Source organism: Lipotes vexillifer, unplaced genomic scaffold, assembly GCF_000442215.2.
Source record: "Lipotes vexillifer unplaced genomic scaffold, Lipotes_vexillifer_v1.1 scaffold164, whole genome shotgun sequence".
NCBI classification, from domain to species: Eukaryota; Metazoa; Chordata; class Mammalia; order Artiodactyla; family Lipotidae; genus Lipotes; species Lipotes vexillifer.
In genome coordinates this window covers 3,807,553-3,822,132 of record NW_006789313.1, presented here as the reverse complement: position 1 = coordinate 3,822,132, position 14,580 = coordinate 3,807,553, and the positions used below count along the sequence as shown (strand labels likewise).

The 14,580-nt window shown below is 42.3% G+C and overlaps 1 protein-coding gene across 1 annotated transcript in view; it reads right to left on the bottom strand.

The window, feature by feature from the left end:
- The window catches only part of RYR3 (ryanodine receptor 3), a 394,047-nt gene that overhangs the window by 301,845 nt on the left and 77,622 nt on the right, over positions 1 to 14,580 (bottom strand). Inside the window, exons 8-11 of the mRNA XM_007462557.1 lie at positions 10,691 to 10,803; positions 9,677 to 9,776; positions 6,286 to 6,379; positions 1,181 to 1,255 (exon numbers count right to left, since the gene is read on the bottom strand). Coding sequence (XP_007462619.1) covers positions 1,181 to 1,255; positions 6,286 to 6,379; positions 9,677 to 9,776; positions 10,691 to 10,803 — 382 coding nt within the window. The remainder of the gene's footprint in view (positions 1 to 1,180; positions 1,256 to 6,285; positions 6,380 to 9,676; positions 9,777 to 10,690; positions 10,804 to 14,580) is intronic.

The window sequence follows — 14,580 nt, the reverse complement described above, 5'->3', positions numbered from 1 at the left end:
ATATATATATATATATATATATATATATATATATATATATATACTTATTTTGATTTTTTAAAAAGTCCATTAAACAAGAACTAAGCCCTAATACCCTGAAACAAAAGAGTATGATACGATAAGAATTTCAACAGGCTTGAAAGAGAATATAAATACCACAAGCCAGCTAACAACCACAAGCTAACCAGGCTTCTTTCAACCAGCCACCTCCAGAGTTTCTCAGTAAAAAATTTGAATGTACCTGCATGTGTATGTGTGAGAGATGTTCTAATGTTTTCTCCTGATCTCCAGTGGATTATCTTGAGGACCCCCTGGGGGGACATATAGCGTACCCCCCCATTAGAGAGATTTTACTTTGAACAAGTGTTCAGGGAGAGACTGAGCAGAGAGCTAGAGGGAGAGGCAGAGAGGGAAAACCAAAAATGGCAACACTGACCCTCCTCTCACCTCGAGCAGTTTAGCTCTAACCTAACTTGTGACCCCTGCAGGCAAAATAAAGGTCCAGAGCTTAACTGGACACCCCCTTCAGTAGTTTGATGTTTGGAGATGCCATGTTTTTACTCAAGTACCTGTATCCAAAGTCTCAGCCTCCCATTCCTTCATCCAGGTACAATTGTTTCCGACAAGTTCTTATAAATACAGTTTCCTTCACAGCTACACTTCCAGGGATGTTTTAGTCTTCCCTACCTCATGCGATTACAGAACTCTGTCATTTAAAGCTAATTTTGCACTGGAGCCAACAAGGCTACCGGGAGGAAGAAAACTTACCTGGGTTCCAGAGAATCTACTTAAGAAAATAAATGGGCGAACAGCTTTGATGGCTCTCGGTGAACATGTCTGCGCTTGCCTTTTATAACATAGCCACTGCAAGGGCAGCAGGAGCTGGGGGTTTGGTTCAAGGCAGCAGAGCTTGCTGGCTTCAGAGTCAAAACAGAGGTCTTAGAAATCGTGTGTGTGTGTGTGTGTGTGTGTGTGTGTGTGTGTGTGTGTCTGCGTGCATGCGCATGTGCGTGCACTTTAAAAACGAAAAACAAAGTCACAGACATTTCAGAATTTAGCTCTTGGCCAAGGAACTTCTGAGAGTTTGCCAGGTGATATGGAACAAATGAAACATTTAAGACAATGGACTGTCCTGGAAAAGAAAATCCTTGAAAAGAATGCCCCCCTGACACTCCATTACCTTATTCGAAGGGGTTCCACTCTCCACAGAGATCTGGCTCTCGTGCCAGCTCCCCCAGCTTCGTAGTATATCCTCCTGTGAGCAGAGTTGGAGATTAGTTCCTCTGTGCCAGATGCTGATCAGCACCGGGCAGGGAACAGCTCCCTGCAGAGGCTGCTCAGAACCCGCTGTATTTCGAAGCCCTCACAGAGTCAGCAAAACGAGAAGCAAGAGTCAAAGGAAGGCACTACTTATAAGGGAAAAAGGGTGCTAAAGGGGAGGGAACTGCTAGCCACATACTCATCAAGGACACTCATGGACCGTCAGGTGTACAATGGAAAAAGGACGGTCTCTATTTCCACATCAGGAGTCAAAACAGCCCAGTCACATCATCAGACGCGACACCAAATGCTCCAATTCTTTCTCGTTCAGCTCACTGATGCAGTTTCACATCTTTAGAAAATGCATTTGTACTTCTAAAACGTATACGTAGTACTGTGTGAATTCATTTCCATTGTTCTAGGAAGCTGGGCACAAAGCTCTATTCTCAGTTGCTGTTGTCTCCTTTCCTGCATTAACAATAATCTTTTAATGTGTTTTTAACTAAAATGTTTATTTTGGAATAACTCGACATTTATAAAAAAAAAAAGTTGCAAAGATAGTCCAGAGAGCTTCCGTATAGTCTCACTCAGTTTCCCCTACGGTTATCATCTTACATTACTATGGTACAGTTGTCAGAACTAAGAAACCAACATTGGCACATTATTACTAACTAAACTCAAGACTTTATTTGGATTTCATCAGTTTTTCTACTAATTCTCTTCCCGTTCCAGGATCCCACTCTGGAGGTCGCATTGCATTTAGTTGTTATGTTTTCCTTGTTTCCTTTGGTCTGTTAGAGTTTCTTAGTCTTTCCTTGTTTTTCAGGACTTTGCTAGTCAGGCATTCTGTAACATGTCCCATGAATTGGGTTTGTCTGATGTTTATGTGATGATTATCAAAGTCTGACTTTTAATCCATACAATTGGGACCAACCCATCTATATCACAGATTATGAGGAATTAAATGAACTATCTTAGTTTAAAGGTATGTCTCCTTATAGTGGTCCCTGGATTGCCTGGTATACTGAATCCAGATACTCTCTGAGAACCTTGTGACCTTGGATCAACACTGATCATTTAATTGCATTTAATTTCACTAATTTAAAATGCTACCTCTACTATAGAGGGTTTGTATATATCACAATCAATTACTCAAACTCCAGAAGAATCTTGATCTAAATTTTAAGACAACAGGTAATCAATAGAGGGGAAGAGGAAATGTGTGGTAATTATTTCCTTCTCCCAAGAAGTACTATAGTTATGAGTTGGTTAAAAATATGGACTTGGGAGTCAGGCAGACCTGAATTTGAATCTTTTAGCTGTGTGACCTTGTCAAGTCCCTTCAAATCTCTGTGCATCAGTTTCCTCACCTGTAAAATGAGCCTAATAAGGGTACTTAAGTCACAGAATGGTTGTGAGCATTTAATGGGTTTTATTTTTTAAATAATGAATGCGCACAAAGATGTTCTTGGGTGTACAAAATACTATGTATTGTTGATTTTTCCAAATTTTGTTTAAATATAGATGTTTGTAAATGTGCATCAAAAGCTACATTACCTGGCACAGAAATCCAATAAAACACTGCATTAACAGTGGTTACCTTTTGGTGGTGGATTATAGAAGACATTCTAAACCTTTTTCAAATGTATGTACTATCAGGAAATATGTAGTAAATATTAAGAAAGAAATCCTATGCTACTGCAGAGCTCCAACACCCCAGGTGTCTCTGTGCCAGGCCCAGAATAGTCATGATGCTGTACTGACCTAGCCCTGCAGGAAAATTTGTTGAGATTTTCACTGATGCTTCTCCATCCTCAGTGAGAGGTGGAGCAGATCACCCTAGGTCACATGATTTGAGAACTCTCTCCCTCTGACATTTAAAGAAGGTTGGTCCTTCCCACCTAGGAAATGCGGGTGGTTTGCTCCACTGAATCTCGCAAGGTTGTAGAGGTTGAAACAACCTGCCCCCCGCTCTCAAACAATTCCCCAAGGAGAGGAGGTGAGTGGGTGGGGAGCTGAGGTGCTCTGAAAGCTTGGCTGACAGCTTAGCCTTAGTTTCAGTAAGTTAAGTGACTTATTCCAGGATGCTTGACAAGCCTGAGGCAGAGGCAAGGATCAGAGCTCAGAATGTTAGATTATTCTTTAGGCTTTGCACCCTGGGACGGTCAGCCTCTCTACCCAGCCTGGCTGCTCTTAGGCTTTACAAGGAATGATTTCCTCTGGAAAGTCAGCCCCATTACAGTGGAATCACTTGCATGCCTTCCTGACTCTGGGCACCTTTTTGTGTGTTCTTGATTTCCTATTCCTTTGTGCTCTCCCAAATTTCGGTATTCCTGGCTATCCTGGCCAGTTCTGAGGATTTACCTGATGACACACGACAATGATGAGGCTTACCACGCACCTCACCTAGACAGCAAATAATGCCAAAGCATCCTGTGTTGAATGAGAGACCAGTTGCTACAAAAATCCGAGTTCCAGTATAAGAAGCCACTGCTGACTCACCCCAGTCTCAACTCCTTCATAGGAATAGTCTTTTTATTTTTCCTTACAAAGGAAAGGAATAGCCTTTTTATCTGTCGATTTCTTTTTTTCCCCCAAATACAAATTAGATCACATGAAATCCTCGGCCAAAGGAAGGCCATCTTTGCTCTTAACTCAATGATGGCATGCATGCCTTCCTCAGGGGGCCCATTCTGGGAATTCCTCTCTAACTGTTTCACTCTCCCCAGCACCTTCTTTCAAATACTTGTCCAGCCTTTCTTTTGGGTCAGGATCTTGTTGAACCACTCAACAGGAGTGCCCACCAAATGACAAGCTTCTCCAAGTAGCACTGTTTCTGCCCAGATGCTTCTAATTTGATTCTAAATTTAATGACAGGTGCATGTGTGTGTGTGGGAGGGGTAAAGGGCCATGCAAATGTTATCATTTTAATTGTTTCCAAATTCCTTTCCTTAAAAAAGGAATAGGAAAGGGAAGAGAGAACTAGTGAGTTTTGACCTGTTCCATCTTAGATGTAGCCAACTCTGCCAAACTCACTGACAAAACTTCAGTTCTGTATCCACCTGCAAGCTTTTGCCTTACTGCAGCAGGATAAGATATTAAAGAGACAGTACGTGGGCTACTGCATAATTTCACTGTTTAAAAAAAAAGGAGGGCTTCCCTGGTGGCGCAATGGTTAAGCATCCACCTGCCAATGCAGGGGACATGGGTTCGATCCCTAGTCCGGGAAGATCCCACATGCCGCGGAGCAACAAAGCCCGTGCGCCACACCTACTGAGCCTGCGTGTCACAACTACTGAAGCCCGTGCACCTAGAGCCCGCGCACTGCAACAAGAGAAGCCTGAGCACCACAACAGAGTAGCCCCCGCTCGCTGCAACTAGAGAAAGCCTGTGCACAGCAAAAAAGACCCAAGACAGCCAAAAGTAAATAAATAAATAAATATTTTTAAAAATAAATAAATAAAAAATTTTAAAAAGGGAAAGAAAATTGCAACTGAGTAGGATCACATGACATTATTTAGAGTAGGGAATCCTTAATTCCAAGGGAAATCAGGTCAGCCTAACTCTTCTACTCAGAGATAACTGCCAGCCACTGGACCAGTGCCAGGAAGGCTAGACACCATTCCGGGTCACATCTGGTTCCCATGAAGGGATACACAGAGGACAGAGCAAGTAGAAAGAGGTTCAGAACAATAAAGGATATACATTGCCAATGGGTAGTTTCTAAGATGCACAGTAACACACTCAAGCACATTGCTCCTGGGGGTCCTTTAGAACATAAAATAAGGAAGGAGCCCTGGCTGGAGACTCAGCATCTCCGGGTTTCAGGCTCCCATCTGAAATCATCCAGTGTGTGACCTTTGGCAGGAGCCTGACTTAGATGATTTCTAAGATGTGTGAATGTGATCATGTGTTTCTAATGAAGTAAAAGAAATGCAGTTAATGAGGTTCCCGTAGGCGTCATGCAAAAAACCAAAGAATGTATTACGAGCGATCTGGGAGATCAGACTTGTTGCTGTCTTAAGTTCAGTCTAATTTACATCTGAGATTTGATTTTTTAAAATATATCAGAGTTCCATAGTTACAGAGGCCAAGCTTTTTATACTCTGTTCCTCTATATATAAACAGAATACTAAAGGATGGTTCAGTGTGAATTTAAGACGTAGATTAATATCTTCCATCTCCTGATTTTGAATTTTGGAAAAGCATCCTTTGAGTAGATAACTAGAGATCCAAAGAAAGCATCATCCTCAGCAGTACGCTCTACATGCTGCCCCTGGCACCATCCCCTGCTAATCCAGCTCTGGTTGGATACTGACATTTGCTTTCTCCAATCCTGTTTGATGATAAGCAGAATTAAATCACTGAACTTCACCTTCATAGTACATAAAAGGGGGAGTAATAGAGATGATCTGCCTTTGAAGAGCCTGGTGAATAATTTATGTAAGTGCACAGACTCACTAGAATGACTATCCTGCTTTCCATCACAAAAATGGGTTCTTCAGGGCTTCCCTGGTGGCGCAGCGGTTGAGAGTCCGCCCGCCGATGCAGAGGACACGGGTTCGTGCCCCGGTCCGGGAAGTTCCCATATGCCGTGGAGCGGCTGGGCCCGTGAGCCATGGCCGCTGAGTCTGCGCGGCCGGAGCCTGTGCTCTGCAAGTGGGAGAGGCCACAACAGAAGGGCCCACGAAACCAAAAAAAAAAAAAAAAAAAAAAAAGTGTTCTTCAGTCTACAATTAATGCTACCAGGAACTCCTTAGATTTGGAAGCAACAACAGAAAACAAAGGGATTGAAAAGCACCACAGAATTGTTTGCCTAAGAAGCAGCATGTGTATATAGCTATTCCTGTGAGCACACTCAAGCATACTGCCTTTCCTGTTTTATAACTGCAACTCATGACTGGAGGGAAGTTCGTCAATTAACTGACACTTACAGAATTCATCTGTCTCCACATCCAAAAGCCAGCTCTTTAGCCTGAGTCACCGGAGACAGGAGACAAGAGAAGGATGAAGCTACTGGCTTACCTGTGCTGGGAATCATTCTGGTCTGTAGATGGTATTGTCAAACACTCATCGTGACCATGGAAAAGACGTACTACATGCCCACCAAGTAGGTATCCTATAAGAGAATTATATCCTACCGTGAGCTTACAGGAAGTTGAATAATGAGAACACTGTATTTAAAAAGGGTAAATTCATGCATATCTGAGTCAGTTATGGAAAACACCAAGAGAAAAAGCATTTGGGAAATGACAGATTCCACGACTTCAGGTCTCACGTAGAAAAGACAAGAAAGTCAAAACAATTCGAACATTGAACGTTAAATAGGGTTTCAGAGATGAGCAAGTCCAGTATCAAAAGGGAGGGTGAAAACAATGTGTCAATTCATATCATTAAAAGCCAAAAGGTCACCTGTAACTAATATAATGTTGTATATCAATTATGCCTCAATAAAAATAATGCAACATTTAAAAATACACACACACACACACACACACAAGGCCAAAAGGAAATTTAAGCTGCTACTCTTAGGAGGATAAGGATTTTCCAGTTGTTTAGGATATAAATACATCCAACACCAAGTTCCTGGATAAACTGTTACAATCTGGATGTGTATACTTTGTGGCAAATTCCAAATCAAATTGTAGCCATGAGAAAGAAAGAAGGTGCTGGGAAGGGGGAAGCAAACTGTTATTCCGAGCTCTCTTAGGAGGAGCTACTTTTCCAACGCGTTAAATAAGCACAGATCAAACCAGGACACTATTTCTATAGCACCAAGGAGAAGGCAGAATGACATTCCAGAATCTCTGAGTGGACAAGCACAGAGGCAGCTATCAACGAGCCCTTAGCTTTCAGAATAAGGAAAGGAATCTCAACAGCCATGGAGTTCAGAGATGGATAGGAAACAATGAACTTCAAGGACTCGATGACCTAACTGGTCTCCATTTAAACAACACAGTAGTAGGAGAGGGGCCCCAGTCTGAGCTTTATCTTGCATGAAGAAATGAAATTCGTTATCCCTTTGAATTAAAAAATTCTCCCAGCTAGACAGTTCTCAGGAGACAAATGGACTTAATATGTTCAATGTCCGTATCAGGATTTTGAGAAAATCACATAATTAGATTACTTTAGGGGCTGTCAAACTATTTAGGGTGTGGGAGCAAAACAGCGAGAAGGAAAAGTCATGCCAGAGTAGAAAAGGGTGTTATCAATGCATCTTATACAGGGACAGTCTGATATTCTCTGGCTCATTTTTCTTCATCCAGGCAAGGCAAGTTCTTTTTAAACTTCCCTCAAATATTTAGAAGTCATTTTATCATTTTTCCTCTCTCTTACTGTACTAATATTTGCACCTGCATACTTTTTTGCATTAAAATAATTCATGATATACTGTAGTGGAATTGTTAACAGCCAATTTGTTTAGAAAATTAACCCCTTCCATGATCACATTTTTTTAAAGCATTTTTATTGGAGTATATTGCTTTACAATGTTGTGTTAGTTTCTGCTGTATAACAAAGTGAATCAGCTATATGTATACGTACATCCCCATATCTCCTCCCTCTTGCCTCTCCCTCCCACCCTCCCTATCCCACCCCTCTAGGTGGTCACAAAGCACCGAGCTGATCTCCCTGTGCTATGCAGCTGCTTCCCACTAGCTACCTGTTTTACATTTGGTAGTGTATATATGTCAATGCTACTCGATTAAACTCTCCATCGTCTCATGATGGTGAGGCCATGCTCCCTTTGGAGCCCACCATTTACAGTCCTCAGGCTCCTCCAATCAATATCCTACTCCACAGAGGAAACTGCCAAATGCTGGAGCATCACAGCATTTCTTAGTTGAAACATACCAGGGCAATAATCAGGAAAGAAGGGTCATAAGAAAGATCACTCACTCTCTCAAGGGCTGAAGTGGGTTTCTCATCAGTGGATGCTGAGAGAGCATTTTGCAGTCGGATGACTCAAGTGATCAGCTACCCAGGCTCTATCACAAGGGCACTCAATACTTCTAAAAGCATTGTTGTGAAGTGATATGCAATTAATTAATCTCCACAAGCCCTCTTTTGGGACTGGGCAATAATTTTATTCCTATAGTGGAAATGAAAAAAATTAACATGGAAAAGATTCAGTCAAAAGTTCCTTGGGGAAGAGTTTTTAACCCAGTTCCTTGATTCCTGGTAGAAAGGGAATGATTGACAATAGATTTAGAGCGGTGGGTGAATTCTGGTGTGAAAGAAGAGAGCTAAAAACATATCCTGCTTTTGAAAGGTCTTCCATCAGTTGCCAAAAGAGTTACAAATTTGTTGTTTCCTGATTATTCAATTTAGCTATGACGCCTCCTGAAACTGGGGTATCACCTTGACAACTCTCAGTTTTCCCTCTATTTTCCAACACCATGAAACAGAGAGGCATTCCAAGTTTGAAACTAGTAGGCTCAAGATTTAAAACAGGGTCAAAGCCTGTGATTTGAGTATTTTTAAAAATCCTAATCTTGCTATAAAGTGCTAGAATGTGATGGGATAACCCTTAGGTCATTGACATTTGATTATCGTGCTCAGCTGTGGTATTACCCATGCGTAAGGTAAGGCCAGTGTATTTATTGTACAACTTGAAAGGTGTATTGACTTTGCCTGGCTCCAAGAAATAGGATATGTTGAACAAACTTTGATGATCTTACTTCTAAGAGAACAAGAAAATATGGAGAAAATACCATTTGTTGTTTTTAAATGGCCTTCCATAAATACAAGTAAAAGCAAATGGCCAAATATCCTTTTTTTTTTTTGCAGTGCGCGGGCCTCTCACTGCTGCGGCCTCTCCCGCTGCGGAGCACAGGCTCCGGACGCGCAGGCCCAGAGGCCATGGCCCATGGGCCCAGCCGCTCCGCGGCATGCGGGATCCTCCCGGACCGGGGCACGAACCCGCGTCCCCTGCATCGGCAGGCGGACTCTCAACCACCGCACCACCAGGGAAGCCCCAAATATCCTTTTATTATAAAGTCCTTCTCCCGCCTGTATGGAGAGATGCACTGGGGAGAAATATTTTAAAAAGTCACCTTCTTGGCAAATAACGTCTTCTAAAACTGAACCTGCTAAGGTCTGTATACTTATAACCATAAATAAAAATGAAAAGTCGGTGGGAGAGGGAAGGTACGTCTCCGAGGTCCTGAACACACATAGCGCCAAAACGACAGTGAACTCGAAAGGATTGAAAAATCATGTCAGGAGTGCTCATGTAATCAGAAATCGGGACAGAAAATCATCCACACTAACATCAGAGAAAGGAATTCAGGTGAACCAAAATCACGCTGTGTACCGAGACATTCAGGCAGGAGCTGTGAAGTCGCAGAAAATGTCAATATACGTAGCACAAGACAAACAGGCAGGCTGAGGGCTGAATGCACACAAAGAAGCGCACCTTCCTCGATGCTACTTCCGGAGCACGTAGGATGTACATTCCAGAGTGTTTGCATAAAGGAGGCATCCACTTGTATGTTACCATTTGAAATCGAGAGATGCTGCAGCGGAAACAGAAATGAGACATCCTTTAAATCACCAGGCCAGCCCTGACAGAAGCAGCTCACCTAGAATTTCAAGGATTGAATTAAACAGCCTTACAGTCATCGGGCTTTTCCCACGTAGCCTGTGGGAGATTGTTCCACCCGATCTAGAAGCAGCTTCAAAGTGGGACACTTTATTCAGGGAAGAGGAAGTATTCAGCTACAGAGGTGGCAGACAAGACTCCATCCCCTCAGCTGGATCCCTGATTCAACAGGAAGTTATAAAATGTCTATTCTTGGTAGGAGAAGGGAACTCACAAGTGGGAAAAATTACTCCAGCCTTTGGTCTAGGCAAAGTAAAATCTGCTGGTAGGATTGGCGCTGAGAAGCTTAAAATCTTATCTCTGACATTTCTCTGATCTGCAAGGTATTGCCTCACCTCCACCCCCTAAGGGCTTGCCTTCAACGATGCTTGCCTAGTACCATCCCCAGGTGCAAAATCTCACCTGCCTCTTCTAACCACTGTGACATCCCCCACACTGAAACATGTACAATTCTCTCCCTCCAAACATAAGTTTATGTTTTCATATCCAACACTTTCTGGCTTGTTCTTCATTGGACAAGAGCTAAACAACGTGATAAACTGAGAGTAATGGTAACTAATGTGTTAATAGTTGGCTTTCTAAGGAAGAGCCTGGAGGCATTTAAGCAGAGTTTGCTGGGAACAGTACTTTAATCTAAAAAAATAACTAACGGTTACATTCCAGGCCCCATGATAAACTGGCAGGAGAGAGGATTTAATCACCTCTCAAGTATACTGTGTAAAGGTATCTTATCCTACTCAATCTAATGTGGTTCTGTTTTCCCCGGCCATCTACTCCTAAAAGAAACTACTCTGGAAATGAAAGATGCTTGTGTTAGGAGGTACTTACGAGGTATCTTTCAGAGGATACGCTGACAAGGATGAGGTCATCACCAATTCGAACCTTTTCTCCCTCAGACCTCTGCTTGGAAGCGGGATGTATGGTCCACCAACAGGCTTCTCCTACACAAAGGCTCCTTGAGTTAGTGACTGTTTCTTGGAAGCCAGTGTCCCTAATTCTGTCCCTCATTCTCCTTCCTCCTGATGAGAATCCCTGAAACACGCATGCACGTGCTCACGCACACTCCAATTTCTATTTATCTGTAAGCATTCCAGTTACCCCCACGTCTGCACTTGAGTGTATTTATCATTTTCATTTTCTCTAGAGACAGAAAGACAGTATTTGGAAAAGAGTACTGGAGTTCAGAAGCTATAGAAGCCTTTGAGTATTTTTAATACATATGGTAACATGCTTTTTTTTCACAAGCACCTACAAATCTTTAAGAAATGACTTCATTGGTCTACTGACCACTTACAGACTTTTATCTTTGCCCCACACCTTCCCCATGAAGTTCTACTAAATCATCAGTAATTCCACTAAAAAAAAAAAAAAAAAAAAATCAGAGGTTTTTCAGAAGGCCTAAATCTACGAGGACTAAGACAGCAGGTGAGAAGTTAATAGCAAAGAAGAAAAATTGACATTTTGGAAAAAGGAATGTAGATAGATGCTTTTAGCCAAGAGAAAGCTACAACTCCAGTCTTTGCGTAAGAAAATGGATGAGAAGTTGATCTCAAGAAATAAGGCCACTCCTGCTACAGATTCTCCAGAAACTCTCTGGAATTGGAGGTAACAGTTCCCTGTGAAGGCAACCATAGAAGACGGGGTTGAAAACAGGAGGACTGGCTAAAGTTGGGCCTCTCACTGTTGTGGCCTCTCCCGTTGCGGAGCACAGGCTCCGGATGCGCAGGCTCAGCGGCCACAGCTCACGGGCCCAGCCGCTCCGCGGCATGTGGGATCCTCCCGGACCGGGGCACGAACCCGTGTCCCCTGCATCGGCAGGCGGACTCTCAACCACTGCGCCACCAGGGAAGCCCTGGCTGAAGGTTTTAAGCAAACATTTAACCTTCTGCATCCCTTTCTTTATCCTGCATGCCAGGTGACTCTTCCCCCTCCACTGGACAAAAGAATAGAAGTTAAATCCATGGAACGACTTCCACGGATCAGGCACTGTCAGACAAGGAAGTAAAGAGTATTTGCTGAAAATGGAGAATAATTAGAATTCTTTGCCCTGATTAGTAAAACCCCAGCTCCTCTTCCTTTACCTCCAGTCCTCAGCTTCCAGAATGCCAGCTGCGATGTTGAACCTCCCCCCACCCAAATGAAGATTACTCTTTAGGGAAGCCAAACTACCCAACATAAAAGATACCTGTTTGGGCATCTCCAGTGCAATGCCTAGGTCCCTGCTAGATTACCCCAAAGCGAGGCTTAAGAGACGGCAAGCCACTCACACAGTCAGGACTTCTTGTCGCTTTTTACCGCCTTGATCTAAACATCAGTGGGGACCAAGGATGACCTGACATGTGAGCTAAGTCTCTAACATGAATGACGGGAACAAACCAAAAAGTGGGTAAAGGGAAAAAACGAAGATTACAGACAGCTAAAGATAACTTTAAGCAAATCTTAGAATTAATAATCTCAGAGAGATAAGAAAAAGTAACATTCATGAAGCAGCTATGAGAATATCCATGAAGGATCCCTTCAAAGAAAAAGAAAGTTCTTTGATCCTGAAAAAGAGAGAAAGACACAGGAAGGTTACAGGATAAAGTTGAAAAATTCTCCCAAAATGAAGAATGGAGAAAAACAGATTAGAAACAAGACTGAAAAGAAAATCAGAAAACCGGTCTAGAGGAGTTCCAAAAAGCAAGAACAGAGAAAACAAAGGGAGGAAATTAACAAAGAGATAATATTAAAATTTTCCCAAGGTTGAAAGACAAACATTTTCAGATTGAAGAGGCCTGCAGAGTCCCTAGCACAGTGGAGAATGGACACACACACCAGAGTCCACTCCTGTGACACTAAGAACAAGAAGGATCCAGGACAAGACATAGCACTGTAGAACTGCAGACATCAGGGCAAAAGAGAAGATCCAAGTAGCTCTCAGAAAATATGAACAGGTCACACACAAAAGATCAGGAATCAGAATGTAGACATCTCACAGCCAGACCAAAAGCTAGAAGAAAACCTCCAGGATGCTGAGAAAAAAATATTTCCAATGTAGAATACTCTTATGAGTTACTTGTAAAGCTGGAATTAAGAAACTTTCAGACAACAATTTTTCTCCCATGGATCTTTTCTGTAAAAGCTACTGGAAATGGAGTTCCCCAAAATGATGTGATAAACCAATAAAGGAGAAAAACATGAGATCCAGGAAATACAGAATCTTGGGAGAGAGAAAACGGGAATTTCCCGGATGACAGTGGATGTTTCTAAGAAGATGAAACTGACAGAACAGCTCTTGTGACTGAATGTAATCAGGGGAGAGTTTCCGTTCTATGGGACAGTTTAGAAATGAATGACTGGGTGGCGGAAAGTAAAGCAACAAACAAGGCAATTATTGAGTACTGGACAACTCAAAAGCAATACAGTAAAGTGAACTGACCATAGTATATCATGAGTCTCACTTGCAAATAAAAGTTACGGTTATGCCAATGTAAGTAGTTAATATTGACTTTGGTAGTTATATAAAAAATAGATGCAAATATATTGGGAGTGTGGAAAGACAGGGAAGAGTGGAGACTGAGAGCTAAATTTTTATTATTCATTTAGGACATCAATAGGTCATACCTAATTGGAAAGACTAACTAAATAGCAGTAAACTGTATGACTCACACACAAGTGGGGAACATACTAGAGGAGCTGAAAGTGGACGCCCCAGAGACGCAGGAATTCAGAACGGGGAGGGGGTGGGGCAGGAGATGGATGTTTCCAGTAAGCATAGGAGTACTATGTCTCTCTTTTAACTATGTATGGGTATTACTTTGATTTACTTTGGATAAATAAGTATGATCATTTTGATTACATTTTGATTAAACTTAAAATTTCATAACGGAAGAGGCTAGCCTCTACATCTGAAGGGGGAAATGACATGTATATATCCACTATGTGCTCTGGACCACTGAGAGGGACCAGGATGAAGGGGTCCTAAAGAGGCACACGGGAGAAGAGCATCCTTGTTCTCTCGCCCTCTCCTGGGAACAGGGTAGTGGTCTGGAGCCCAGGGACAGGGCCAATCCCCAAATCAGTAGGATGTATACGGGCCAGGTGAAGGTCCTAAAATACCTAACAGTACATTTAGTGGGGATTTTTTTTTTTTTTCATTTTTTTTCCAATTCTAAACTAATTCTAAAGCTATGTCTAAAACCAAAACAACCACCAAAAACTTTTAAAAGGAGAAAAGAAAGAACCCAATAAGCAAAATCAAGGGCAAAATGGTCAACAGTTCTGTTAGGTCAATCAAATCATTTATTACCCACTGTGCAGGGGGAAAAGTTTCCAGAAGCGTTCAAGAAACTGCTTCCTAACTTCTACTCACATTCTCCTAGACATTCAACTCAACTACTTGTTTTCAGCTCAGAAGAGGTTTCTGAGCCAAAAGTGCATTCACAGAATGACCTGGGTAAAAAACAATGCTCTTCTGTTGGATCCTGAGTGACTCTCTCCTGAAGAGAGAGGACCCACTGTGCAGGGGGAAAAGTTTCCAGAAGCGTTCAAGAAACTGCTTCCTAACTTCTACTCACATTCTCCTAGACATTCAACTCAACTACTTGTTTTCAGCTCAGAAGAGGTTTCTGAGCCAAAAGTGCATTCACAGAATGACCTGGGTAAAAAACAATGCTCTTCTGTTGGATCCTGAGTGACTCTCTCCTGAAGAGAGAGGACCCACTCCAGGCCATGCTGAA